This window comes from Apostichopus japonicus, chromosome 13, assembly GCF_037975245.1.
Source record: "Apostichopus japonicus isolate 1M-3 chromosome 13, ASM3797524v1, whole genome shotgun sequence".
NCBI lineage: Eukaryota > Metazoa > Echinodermata > Holothuroidea > Aspidochirotida > Stichopodidae > Apostichopus > Apostichopus japonicus.
This window is the reverse complement of record NC_092573.1, coordinates 3,400,563-3,415,506: the sequence shown is the minus strand read 5'-3', so window position 1 is coordinate 3,415,506 and position 14,944 is coordinate 3,400,563. Positions and strand designations below refer to the sequence as shown.

General features: G+C 37.1%; 1 protein-coding gene across 3 annotated transcripts in view; it reads left to right on the top strand.

Annotated features, from left to right (window-relative positions):
* LOC139978597 (death-associated protein kinase 1-like) overlaps window positions 1-14,944 on the top strand; it is a 90,828-nt gene that overhangs the window by 24,270 nt on the left and 51,614 nt on the right. For all 3 annotated transcript variants that reach the window (XM_071988935.1, XM_071988936.1, XM_071988934.1), the window contains 2 exons: window positions 3,600-3,821; window positions 13,722-13,860. In XM_071988935.1, coding sequence (XP_071845036.1) covers window positions 3,600-3,821; window positions 13,722-13,860 — 361 coding nt within the window. The remainder of the gene's footprint in view (window positions 1-3,599; window positions 3,822-13,721; window positions 13,861-14,944) is intronic.

Here is a 14,944-nt window from a genome sequence, read left to right as displayed (position 1 = left end):
ATTCACATATATATCATGTCACTCTTTGCCAGTTGACAGAGCTAGTATACTATTAAACTCAAATCTTCTTGTTGTTGGTATAAAGCTGTTGCTCTGTGGGTCTACTTCCTGGAACCAGGAAATACATGATGCTGTGATAAAAGTCACCTAGACACAACCCAGGGAGGTATGTAATTCTATAGTATCTTAGTTTGTTTTGATGGGGTTGTCTGAACTCATAAAAGAATCTACAGAAATAGGAGCTGGCTATAACAATTGCGTGACAGTTGGATTCATGTATTTCTAAACTTGCTTTGTCTTGTTTGGTTGGGTATATCAGGGAGTTGTTATGGAACTCGCTGGGTATATATTGTGCTACTGTATGGTACTGACATTCAGTCTCCGATTTACAGTCTAATGTTATTACAAATTTGTCATTCAGCATTTCAATGATCAACATAATGTGTTGGAGTAACTCTAAGACAGTGAAGAATTTATTTAGACATGCTGCTACAGTATATATATATATATATAGTACTTGTTATATTTAAATATCTGGACTTGTCTTTGGTCTCTTCCACACTGCCTATTTAAGTAGAAGAAAACCCAACCATTGTATCAACAAGAAGGCACTGTATATACTTACTGTATACTTTTTGATGGAGATTCTTTAATAGTATGATGAAAGACATTCCCAAACATCCAGTAATTTGAGCCGATAGAGGTTTTTGAGAATTTCTTCATGTAACAGACTGTCAGACTGAAGATTTGAGCAAGTGTAGAAGTCACATGACAGCGATGTTTTGCTTTATTCAATACATAACCTCTATATACTTCCAGTCTTGTATTTTACACTTTGCTCAGATTTTCAGCGTTGTACAACTGGTTAACACATCAACGAGAAAATAACTTTTAATACAGTAGTTTCTACGGTAGTTACACACTTTCTGTACAAATTATGATCTGGTACAAGATTATCTACAGGTAAAAGATTACCTAGTTAATTTAGTGTATTAATTAAGTGTATTAATGTAAAAGCTTGCCATACTATATGGCACACCCTACAGTAAGTACAGTTAAGTGTATTTACATATTACACCAAACCATATAGTCATATTGAAAGCAACTCTAACGCAAGGAATACTTTGTACATGTATAGAGAATTACTATTAGTTTAGTCATATGAAATTTAAAGTGACTCATGCAATGGCATACTGTAGGTTGACATTTAGATCAGCTTCCCTTAAGCGTAAGTTATTTTGTGGATCTAACAGTTTTATCTTTCCTGTCTAAAGGAGTCAAGTGAGACATTCCAGAGTCAATGAATGATGATTATGATGTTTTTATGACATGGATGAATACATAATTACCATCCAGTTAAGTTATGCACAGTAATGCCTGTCTCACAGTCGAGTGTGGGTATCACTGTACCTCACGATCGTGGCAAAGATTTATACAAAACATGAAAGTTAAAAGAAGCCTTTTGTCTGGCCCCATACGGTAATTTGTTTCTTGTCAGCAGTCATTTTGAGCATCTCAATCTGTACCTTTGGCATTTTTCAAAGTGTTCAGTTTGCATACAGCTAAATGTAGATGTTTATACAAGTGCTTATGCAGTCCCCATGTAGTGCCTCAGTATCCATCAGTGCAATTATCCACTAAGAAGGATTCAAGATGATGTCATTATATATATATTCATTTGCCTTTGTCATTTACCTCCATTCCATTAACATAAAGTCTGTTCAAAGTATCTCTTTCGAGATCCGGCTTTAGGAATCACAAATGATTTTCGAGTTGGTTAGCATCATGTTTGATCTCTGGAGTTTACAAGGCAAAATATGTCACCAAAACAGAACTAGTATTGTTTGATACAGGTGTCAAACACCTACAGTGGAATTACGACCTACCTTACCGGTTTCGAACCTCTGGACATACAATCAGCGTCCATGGCCTAGTTGGTTAGGGTGTCCGCTTACAAAGCGGGAGGCCCGGGTTCGAATCCCAGTGGAGGCTGGCAGTTTTTTCACTGTTAGAACTGTATTTTCCTTCTCATTACGTTTTCATATATGTTTCTTCACTGTTCTGGATTTTCCTTCTCATGACATTTTCAATTATATAAATTCGTTTGCCTTTGTCGTTTACCTCCATTTCATTAACATAAAGTCTGTTCAAAGTATCTCTTTCGAGAACCGGCTTTAGGAATCACAAATGATTTTCGAGTTGGTTAGCATCATGTTTGATCTCTAGAGTAAGGCAAAATATGTCACCAAAAACAGAACTAGTATTGATCAATACAGGTGTCAAACGCCTACAGTGGAAGTACGACCTTCCTTACTGGTTTCGAACCTCTGGACATACAATCAGCGTCCATAGCCTAGTTGGTTAGGGTGTCCGCGTACAAAGCGGGAGGCCCGGGTTCGAATCCCGGTGGAGGCTGGTATTTTGTTCACTGTTCTGGGTTTTCCTTCTCATTACGTTTTCAATTCATTTGCCTTCACTTGCATGCATTTACACTGTAAATAATGATACTAAGCTCTTTTTTATGTTAAACTCAATGTTTTCTATATGGGATAGACATGCACTTCTTACAGATCTATAGTAGCTGCAGTTCAGCAAACAGTATTATAGGACTAGACATCCAGATTGTAGAGTTGTTCAATATTTGGAATTCCTGGACATGTTTGTTATTCATGAATGAAGCTTGTAGGGTCACCATTATTCAATGAGGAACCTTTCTTAAAATGGTAGCCCGGGGAAATTCCTGTCAATGTGCCCTTGTCGCTCATTGTTTACCTGTTCCTGAAGACAGTATTGTGCAAACAATGACAGAAGAGTACACTTAACTAATACAATACAGTATATAGAATATAATATACAGGTAACTGAAAATTATACCACATACTGTAATGTATCACAAAGGCACTGAAAAGTACAGTCAATTAACATGCGTAGAGTATCAGGCATAAAAATGGGCTTACACATACTGTAGATGTGGAAACCTGGAAGTCCAGAATCCCTACTGTACTGTTGTATGCGTGGGTATGCATTTATTATAATATACAGTCCATACTGTAAACATAGTAGTACATTGAATGAACCTCCACAGTAACACTGTACAGTACATCAGATCTGTTAGAGTGTTTGGTCTCTGATGCAATCTAACTTGGTATGCTGTAGTCACAGTGATGTCTGTTAAATTGTTAACAACAGCCTGCTTGTGTAAAAGAACCATCAACCCCCCCCCCCCCCCCCAGCCTCCCTCAATTGTTGTTATTCATTAATTTCACATCTGTATTGAAATTTTATGTGCAGGTAGTGTAACATCGTACCTTATTATTATAACCAATTATGTGTTGGGGAAAAATTAACTGCATATTTATAACACTCTAAATATGTTTTCCAACAACACACAGACTGTATACCCTTGCACTCTCAAGGAAGAAGCATTGCTCATAATTTCTGAAACAAGTAAGTTTTAGGGAGTTAACTGATGTCATGATGAGTATACAGTACTTTAATCTTCATTTCTGAAATTCTGTGCAAGGTGTATGAAATTGATGAAGTTAATTTGTATCTTTTTAATTATTTGTTTTCTTTTAATAAATTTCTCCGACCAACAGGGGAAAGTACTCCGAAGTCCGAGAAGTAGTCGAGAGAAGTACAAAGAAGTTGTTCGCTGGTAAATTTATCAAGAAACGAAGAAATGCGGTCAGTCGGCGTGGGCTCAGAAGGGACGACATCGTACGGGAGATCAGCATCCTGCGAGAGCTCCAACACCCCAACGTCATCTCCCTTCACGAGGTCTTTGAATCAACCACAGAAATGGTGCTAATATTAGAACTGTAAGTTTGTACTGTCGTCACTTCATTTTGATCTAGGTATTAAATGTTTGCTATATATAGCTGCTTTAAATGAATGGTGCTAATATGAATCACATCGTTAACCAAGCCTCTACAGGTGAAAGGACTGACATAAAGTTCACCTAACATCCGCAGTCCTGGTGTAGCTGAGTTTATTAGATTTTGTGCTATAAGTTGGGCTGTAACCTTATGTCACCATTTCTGGCCGAGTACTGTGCATATGTGCCGTAAAAAAGTACATGTGCAGTCAAGTCTCGTTCATCTGATTCCTACTATTTGCTTTGCAAGCCTACTGTAGCTGCAATTGTTTGCCTTTTGTCAACTATGGTTTTTCCCCGCAATGTGTAACAAGTATGCAGTCAGTTTGTCTGACATTTTGTGACCTACTGTATGTACAGTTTAATTATGGTAGTCCAATTGATGCTGATCATAAAGTTAATATCCAAGCAACATCAAATGAGATGACCACGAAGGCTGTAGCTAATAACTGGGCACAGGTGAGTGGTCAATGTTTTAGAGAGAGCTCTAGGGACTGCTGACCATCGCAGTGACCTATTGTTATATTTCATTTGTACTTTACATTACTTCAAATAGCTTTGTTTCCATATTCCATTCTTTGCTTGTATCACTTGGGTCAAGAACCCCATGGTAGTCAAATCTGGGGTCACCAATAGAGCTATTTAGGGTTGCCAACAAAATTTCCTGAGGGCCTCCCAAAAAATTTGGAAGAAAAACCAGAGTGCCAATATTGTGGAAAGAAACTCAGTATATAAATTTATGATTATTGTTATTTATTATTTAGGTTTACAGTCTTGTTCAAGGCCAAGGCCCTCTCACACGACTTAACAACTTAACCCTGGTCATTGGTAACTTGTCGCACCTACACACCAAAGTGTGCACAATTCAATCAATCTCTCCTGAGGCACCAGAGTGCACCACAACCATGTGTCCCCCGGGGGACTTCCCATAGGGTGCAGCCACAAACCAGCGCACGCAACTATTTTTACAAGTTACCTCGCAAGTACCCATTTATACACCTGGGTGAAGAAAGGCAATGGAGATAAAGTGCCTTGCCCAAGAACACAAGGCATGATCTGGCCAGCCAGGACTCGAACCTGTAATCCTTAGATCACAAGTCCACTGCCTAATACCACTTGACCACAACGCCCACTCAATTCAATTGCTTCAGAACACAACAAGCTGCAATCTCACTATAGATATTGTTGATATGACACTCTGGATGGTATAGTAGGATGAGATGCAGGGTAGTAGATTAGAATGGTCAGATACTCTATGTACTACTCCAGAGATGACTTTGAGTACGGTAGTAGTGAGGAGACATGTAATGTGGTCAGTCGTAGATAAACAAACCAGGTATGTTTTAGCATCTGCATCTGATAAAATCTAGACAATTTAAGACTGGAAAACTTGACCCAGTTTGTCAAAACTACCCTTCATATCTCTGGCAAAAGAGCTTTGTTCACTTCGTTACAAATTTTCCAAAAGATGATTCTAGAATTTATGTGAAAATTGTATCGGTGGATTAATCTGTTTGATTTGGGTCTGACTAAAACAAAATAAAAGTGATTAGTAACTTGGCAATGGGACATACAGTAAAGGTACTGTACTTACTACAGGCACTAGACTTGAAGCGTGGTGTTTCTTGTTCTGGTTTTTATACCGGGCTTAAGGGTTACAGTACATGTTGACCCCAAATATGCTTGCGAAGCAAATAATGATCACTTTTGATAAAACTTCAACAACCATTTTATGGCCAGCCACCAATCATCATCCAGCTCACAGACATCTTATGGTCTGCTTTAACATATTACTCAATGTCTGGGAAAAATTTGGAAGGGTCAGAATTACCCAGGAAAGTCCTTGTGAAAACTAAATTTTCTGTGTTCTGTAGAATGTGCTAAAACTGGCAGCTACTGTAGGCCTTCTGTATAATGATGACATTTCAATAACTTTCATGTGCTTGCAGACAGAGAAAGCACGTAAATAAAACTCAAAACCAAACAGACATAGAGTTTGTTGTGTGGTGAAATCCAGATAATCTGTCTAGCTTTAAATTTGTTTACAAGTTTCTCGGATTTAAATACTGTACCATATCAGTTCGCTTTCTATAGTAATCCCATTGCGGTTCAATAATTTTGTTTGCTGTAATTACAAGAGTCTTGGTTCATTGGATCTACTTACTAAGAAGATAATTCATTAGCAGAACTAACATAAAGCTGCTTTTGTTAGTTTGAGAGGCTTCTTCATTTACATTTAAAATGTCGTTTTAACTTGTGAAGTAGGCCTACATTAATTACTACTGTTAGGTATTAATCCATTATTCAGTAGTGAGCACTCACATAGCAACAGAAGATAAAGTGCAGACCAGTTGTGTTTATTAGTTAACAATGGTTTTGCATCAACATGGTGCAAAATTATATTAAATCTTTAGAGTATTCCTCAAATTAAGATGACAATTCATCAAACTTGGATAATTTTGAATATTTTATCACAAACTGATGGTGCAGTTAGTTACTGAAATTTGTTTCAAATCATCTCAACATTTTGGGCCAGCTTGGCTGTTTTCATGTTAATTAGTAATATTAACTGCATACAAAAAGCAAATATATTGGAAAATTTTCAGACTTAACAACTTTAGGGTAACTTTTATTTTTTTTTATACGAAATTAAAGTTTTGTTGAACTTAGTACGGAATATTTAAGACGGAAAGGAAATTATAAAAATCAACTCAAAAAGTTGTAATTTAATTAATTGCAGTAGTCCTGAATTGTATGCATTCTGTCTGGAGATTTATTGGAGGGATCGAAATTCAAAGATCTCATACTGTATCCTCACAATGTTGATACGTGTAATGTACACTTTGTACTGAACGTCATTTATTTGGGGGAAGTTTAAGCTGGAATTTGACTGAAAGTTGGAAAGTCACCTTGTTTAAAGTACTCTAGATAGTCAGCTGTGGGACTTTAAAGGCAAAATCACAGTTCTACAAAGTATACGTTGAGAACAGCTATAGGTTTAGCTATATAGGTAAAGTGAACCCTGTCCTGTTTGACTGAAAATGATTGCAGTGTTGTTACTGATGATGTACAGTAGTAATCTTAGAGGCAGACTCCTTTCCAGTGTAAAGGCCGCACAATTTATTTAACTCTCAGATCATATTTGAACAGAGTAAATAGAGATGTTTAATAGTGCAAAGGTTAATAACTGGAGCAAACAAGGTTGATTTCTCACGAAAGATTGCAGTACGGTTTGTTCTCGGAAATGGATTTGTCATTGGGATCACATTCAGAGATAGATCTGTTAAATTATTACAGTAACCTACTGATTGCTCTTGGAGCAGCTTTTGGAGTCGAATATTTTTTTAATAAATGACACCATGCAGCTCTCAATTATTTCTTCATAAATACAATAATGACTTGTGTCAATATTTAAAATCATTTTAATATTTTGGAATTGTACTCTCCTTTTGTTTTAATTTTGAAATGTACTCAGATAATAGTGCAGTTAATCAAAAGAGAAAGGCGAGGGGAAAAAAGCAGAACTAAACTAGTTAGCTAAGCCAAACATACAGTTGATTTATTGAATTATTGTTTATGTCTCCATTCAATGTTCATGTACTTTCTCATAGTCTGCAGAAACTTAACATGGGTACAGTATGCATTTAACACTGTACACTCACTGTGAATACTGATGAGAAGTACTTTATGCATATTTTGGGTTTATATAAAGAGCTGGTTGTAGGATACTGAATTGCCTTTGGCTGGTTTAAACATTACATTATAATATTTGATAGTTATTAGAAGATACAATACTGTAAGCTATTGTCGTACATACTATACTGAGTATATGCAAAATATCCCATATTTTATCAATTTTTGCTGTGTTCAGTACCAAGACCTTTGTAGAGTACAATAATTGTGCACTGATGGCTTCTTTGTTGTTGTCTGCCTTGAACCCTGTTAGACAGGAATGCAGCAAACTCATTGCTAAGTCTAGATGTGATATTGAACTCAACACAATAGCCCTTTACAATTAAAGTAAATCTTGTACAGTCTACATAGAGACATTGAAAGAACCTGTTTAGAGATGCCCCTCACAATCTTGTCTTCCTTTGCACAGACTCATTGACCTGTGACATGAGCCACCCTGTACCTCTTTATGGCATTTAGGTCAAGTTGTGACTATTTAATCCCTGACAATCCTATCCCAACCTTTGTTTTCATTTTTTCTCTCGCTCTCTCTCTCTCTTTAGCCTTCTCTCCTTAATTATCTTTGCCTCTACTCATCTTCCCTAGAGTGACTTAAATGTTTCTAGATGAGCTGGCTGTGTACCGTGGATCCACTCGTCGTAGCACAAAAATAATTTAACGGCCCAAAAAAATCAATACAAATCAATTCACCAGCCTCAATAATTGACTGGTGTTTTAAAACTTTCCCTGAGCTCTCTCAACTTTCAGATGATTACAGTCAAATTAAAGCTTTTGTCCAGCCAGGGTGGGTTCCCTGGACATGAATCCAATTTAAGGGCAAGTCAATTGGTTAGCAGGCCTGTATAGAGGCCGATCTGAACGTTTGTGATTGACAAATGGTGCATGGGTTTGTCGTGGACACATGCTGCCTTACGCCTAGATGCCTGCAGACTACACAGATTGTGTGAAAAATCGATAAAATAGGTGTCAAGAATAAACCTGTTATCCAATGTTGATGCTCTGGGACCGCAGTTATTACTAGGTCATGCTGTGCTATTTATAGGACAAACCAATATATATGGTAGGGCGGGCGGGTGCATGGGGAGGCAAGTGTTAAAATGAAAAGGGACTAAAATTCTCTTTGAGCCTGTCATTTACAGCCTTATTGCACCAGTAACTTACGTAGGCCTACCCTGATAAAAACCTGAGATGATGTGACAGAATTAAGAGATTAGGAAGGTGTTCTTGCTGCATTGGAAATGAATATTTTGGATTTTTGAGTAAGCCTACATATACCCTTTATTACATATGACATGTGTTGTAGAAATTTAAATATCAAAGTAGACTGGCATAATTGGGTTCAAAAAAGAAACAATGATAATATATCAGTTCTAATGAATTATCAGAGAAAGGTCTTTTGGTTAATATTCAATCTAGATACAACATACACTATGCACAGTACTATCATTGTGTAAGTAAAGTAAGATGTCGATTGAAACAGCTACATGCACCCTCCCCATTCATGATACCTCTTTGAATCTTTGGTTGTGATAGGTGATTCTTGTCTGAAAACCAGCTACTGTAGTAAAAGCCTTAATCTCTTCTTACATAACATTATCCAATTTGCTGATTTGATGATAGAAGCAAGGTTTAAGTCTTTGTTTTTCTCTCAATTTGTATCAATCTTACCATGGCATGCATGAGGGTCCAACCCCCCCCCCCCCCAAAAAAAAAAAAAAACCCGGAAACTCAGAAAAAAAGGAGGCTTAATAACAAATGAAAAGTTCTGATGACTAGCCATAATTTTGTAAACCATGATTAACTATTCTACAGATGGACACAGGCAATCAATTTTACTGCAGGTTCTGTAAGTCTTTACAATTTTGCAATGTTGAGAGAAGCCCATGCATACCAACATGTAGCTTAAGTTTGTAGTCAAGGAAACTTAATATAGCAAAACACACTTAAACTCAGGGCTAGCTAAGGAGTAAGAATACCCTTCTTGATACATGCTATTATCCTACAAGATCAGACTCTCTTTTAAGAGAAAGTACCTGCATGTTTGTCTCATTTTACATACCATTAATTTCAGCATGCACAAACCAATTAAACCACACTATGGAGACCAGACTATATTTTCCTGTGCTGGTTGGTATCATATACAAACTTACATGAATGCAGTGTTTTTGCCTACAAATGTTGGCGCTTTCTCATAAGAGGAACCAACAAATGTCTCAAGTTTCCATTCAAAGTGTTACAAAGTACATTGATGGGTAGTGGGTAAGGTACATGAACATTGTAAATGCATGTGTTTTAAACAGAACAGTTGTTTTGAAACAGTGTATTATTACAGAGCTCCAGTCATAGACTACAGTCTGCTCTTAACAACATAATATTATGAAGATGACGATGTGTACAGAGTGATTTCACTGATCACTTGCCTGGTTCAGCAGAGTGATGAAAGCCAACCATCTCTCATTCCAAAACACTTGTCAAACTACTATGACAATTCAGACAAAGAAAAAAAAATGATTGGCCACAATTTGTTCAGCAGGCTCTTTCAACATTTTTTCTGCCCTACAGTACTTGAGAGAAACCTTTTGATGATCAGCTGTGCAAATCAGAAATGAAAAATGTAATGTTTAAGTAAAAAATTTTTGTTCAATGCTATTTAGCTTATGAATCAGTGCTAGTACCAGGAAAAAGGGAGAAAGAAGAGAAAAAGGTCATGCAATAATGATGGCAAAAATAAAGTCCCTTTTGCATACAGTGGTACTTTCAGTATATATGCTTATTTTAATATCTTGTATAAAAAGTGAGCTTTTAAAGTGTCTGTTGGTGTCTAAAGGGGAATTTCTCATGAAGTGAAGACAACTTTGTAGCATAATGTGGTTATTATAAATATGATATGATGAAGGACATGAAATGTACGTTAACAATTTATCCAGTATCTCATTGCGAAAATGCTACAGTATGCAAAATGGGCAAATTGCTATATAAGTTCAAAGATGTAGTATCTACTGTATGCAGCTTTTGTACATAGGTACCATACTACATTGTAAGGGAACCAATCAGAGTCTTCAAAACCATTTTGCAAAATTTTGTGTGCGCTAAAATATTCCCTGAAGGTGCACACATATCAACTTCTCAGATAGTGTTAGCTCGAGGAGTGTTAGCTCAGTGGTTAATGCCGGTGCCTTTCAGTCATAAGATCTTGAGTTCAAGTCACTCCAAGATTAATGTATGTCGTCCAGTTACAGAGTTGTTGACAATTGAAAATTCATAATCATGGGCGTTAAATATGAATCTAAGAGACTGACTTCGGTCAGCTTGCTGCTTTGATAAGCCTATGATGGCTGCTTCGCGAGTTCCTGCTTGCAGGAGAATCTAAAACACATACATACACGCCTACATACATACATAGTAGCACGTAAGTGCTATTGGTGTGTAATAATAACCCTAAAACTACTGCAAGTAAAGCTGCATGTTTGTTCGTAGCTTGCCCGTATTGATGGAAAGGAATAGGAACAACCTACTAGTCAGAATGTGGTTCCCATGCATCGTTCCCGCCCAGTGGAACGGCCACTGGGATGCTTCTTTTGTTATCATACACTGTCAATTTAAACAGCAGTGCCCTTTTGTTGTCAAGGTGTGTACTTAATATGTGCACTTTACAGTTATATCACACAACCAAATGAACTAGTCAACTTTCACAACAGTTCAATCAAAGCCATTTGGATCATGTGTTGTTTCTATTTTCAGGTGGATCATATTTATTTATTTATTTTTCCCCCCTTCTCCACATGTCAGTTACGAACGCAGTCATGTGGAAAAGTCTCTCTTTGTTACATTACAGTTTACTGTACTACACAGTGTACCTTCCCACTATAACTATAGCAAGCCTGCAGGCAGACTCTTTTACCTTTCATCACACTAGACTGTGTTCATACTACAACAGATATCTCTAAAGGTGACAGATTTCTCAGTTGTCCCAAATCTGTGTGTGATACTGTACAGAGCTGTAGTGCTGGAGGAAACTTTAATAGTCGTCAGATTGTCTGATGCCCTCCTACTGTTAAAATTGACGGGCAACTACCATTTCAGGTCCCAGGAATGGAATCACAATCAGTTTTTTATCCTGTATTGTTTGAGGACATAATACTTAAACTATAATATATTTGAAAGAACAAATTTTAGAATTAGATTTGGATTTATATGGATGATGGAGTGGATATTAATAACAGAACATTTCAATTTTTTGACATATATGCACCCCTTCGATACACTTACGTGATGGTAACGAACTAACCGTCAATGTTAACTTAATATATATTGATCATTAAACCTTGCAGCTGTCATGTTTTCATGACAGAGTTGTTTAAAGCAGTTTATTGCATTGATTTATTTTAAGTTAAATATGTCACTATATTCAAAACTCGGACATATATTCAAACTCGGACAAAACTATTTGCTTAAAATGGAAAGAGAAAAAGCTGTTTATGGCTAGAATGGGATTTGAACAGGTGACCTCTGGGGTACTGTACAAGCCTGGCGCTCTACCAGCTGAGTATAACCAGTCCTTAGTTGGTAGCGGTCCCTTTAGAGCCATTTCTTTGCTGGGGGCGCCAGTCAGAAGCCACAGTACATTGCATGTACCGAGTAACCAGGGATCATGCCCCAGTTTCATTCGATACAACCCAGAAAACTGCAGGGATTTCATGACAAATGCGAGTTTTTTATATGTTGCTCATTACTGTAGCTTGATACAGTCAAGTGCATTTACACAAATAAGATTTAAATGAAATAATAAAGTATTTCTGATTTTTCCTTTGTTTGTGGTACATGCTAAGATGAAAGATTGTTGAAACCAACTTCTCTAAGATGTTAATTTACTGTACCCTGTAGATTACCCTATGCGTGACTTAGCAACAATGAGACTACCCCTTTAAGAATTGTACTGGGACAATATAGACAAGAATACACAAAAGTCATTTCATGTTTGTTCATGGTTGGTGTGATGCTTAACTTTGTATCTGAATTGTTGCAGTTAAAAAGGGAATTCAATGAGGTCTTTTTCAAAACACTGCCTCACCTCTGGTAAAAGGCTAAATTTAAACAAAACACCCCAAATTTGTCAAATATCTGAACACAATTTGAACTTAAATTCTTTCAGCATTCTATGCAAACAATAACGTGTATCTAGTGAATATTACAGTATGTTATAATAAAGCAGTCTTTATTCATACTGTACTAATTATAGTAGGAAAATGGCAAGCAGCTATGTATTATATGAAGGGAAAAAATAGTTTGTTTAATACTCAGAAGTATAGATCCCAGAAAATATAATGCCTTGTTAGTGAGAATACAGTACTGTACAAATTAGTCCATAAAAATACCTAAAGCTTTCTAAATTCTGATGGATATTGGCAATGACATCATCGCAAATCCACTAACTTGTAACTGCATAGTGTTAGTATTTATGTAATTGACGATTTAGTCATAATTAAGTCATTGACATGGTAGCATAGCTGGAGGGGAGATGGATTATGGTAAGAGGAAAGGGGGGGGGGGGAGGAGAGAGAGGAGCACTTGTGCCTCTCAGACTTAGAGCAGCAACTCTGGAGGGACGATAGAAGGGCAGGAAAATCAGGTCAGAGACAGAGCAATGGTTAGAAACAGAATAACTTAAGGAGACTATGAATCATGAACCAATTGAAGCACACCTCCATGTCATGAATAACGTGGATGAATTAACACCTGCTTTGAATACACCAAGCCTTGTCAGTTCGATGAGTAATGTATTCTAGGTGGGTACGTTATTTGCCTCACCCAGTGCTGTTCCCAAGCACGTCGTTTACTGTAAATGTTCCTCGGCATCCAGCTGACGGTCTTTCAAATACTGGCAGAGGTACTAACATGATTAATTCTTCAGAGCAGGAGAGGGTGGATATTAAAGTATGCCTTTAGCTGTGCATCACGGACATGTCAAGCTCTGCAATGGTTCCAGCTCCCTATACCCATGGTAACTGTCGCAGTAAGTCGTACCACCTATTGTTGCAGTCAGTTGTACTGATAGCAAAGTTCCACAGTATACATAGATACTTAAGTCATTGCAGTCGTTTAGATTTTGTGTCATATTTGACGATCAATACTGATGTTTTTCCATCGTCAGGGTTACAGGTGGAGAGCTGTTTGACTACCTTGCAGAGAAGGACTGTGTGACAGAAGATGTGGCTGCTCCCTTTACGACGCAGATCTTAGAAGGACTCAGACATATGCATGAGAAAAGCATCTGTCATTTAGATCTCAAGGTTGGTATTTATCTTTTCTTACTTTTGTTGGGTTAGATACCTGAGTTTGAAAAATGCACCGTCTATGATTTGAACCATTTGACAGTGCGATAGTTTTGCCCTCACTTGTAAACTATTCGTACTATACATGTATTGCAGATTAAACAATGTACATTACAGCACTGACATTTATGTATGCAAGGTGGACGATAATAAACACAAGATCAGCAAATATTATTGTATGAGGCTTTGCCATACTTGTTATTGTAATTATAGGAAATTACATTTGTTGCTCAAAAATAGACAAAAGTAGAAGTGATTCCGGCCTCAACATAGTACAGTTAATGACTACAGCACACACTGTACAGTACGTAGCTAAACCTTATGCAGTACGTACAGTATGTACTAAACATTGTATATGATGTAATTGTACAATCAAGATACATTCCGTACTGAAGGTACATATTCTGGACTGACGTGTTTCATTCCAGCTCTTATCTTGCAGTATCACTGTTGATTTCCACCTGTCACCCCTTTGCCCTCCTTGTCCTCCTCACCCCCCTACCCCCCCTGTACATCATCCCAAAGTTCATTTAAAGTGCATTTTGTAGTCTAGTTATGCAGTGTACTTCTAACCATTTTTAGCGTACAGTACAACAGTATGAAGACTGCTTCTTTAATGTGATACCCTGCAGAGCTGGGTTGGAATTAGAACCTTCCTGGTACATGCCCAGGAGACTAATTGGGACGGTTACACAGAAGTTGTAAAGAGTTAGATCATTATAATTAGTTCCCAATAGCAGCTTCCTATGCGACAAAATTCACAGGTTTATTCCCAAAACAATCACCAGTCATCTATGTTAATTGCAACTATACAGGGTAGTGTTACAATCTATGTAACTTATAATAACTAAGCAAAGATAAACTTAAACAGCTTTCATTTTCCAGCATTTTTAAGAAAACAACAATCTTGAGTTGATGTTGATAAATTTATTGATGGTAATATTGGCTACGAAATCCCATGTGTAGTTCATTAATTTGACTGATAAAGTTTCCTTTCAAGTATAAACAATAATGAAGAGAGACAGTTGAAAGTTTTTCCAGT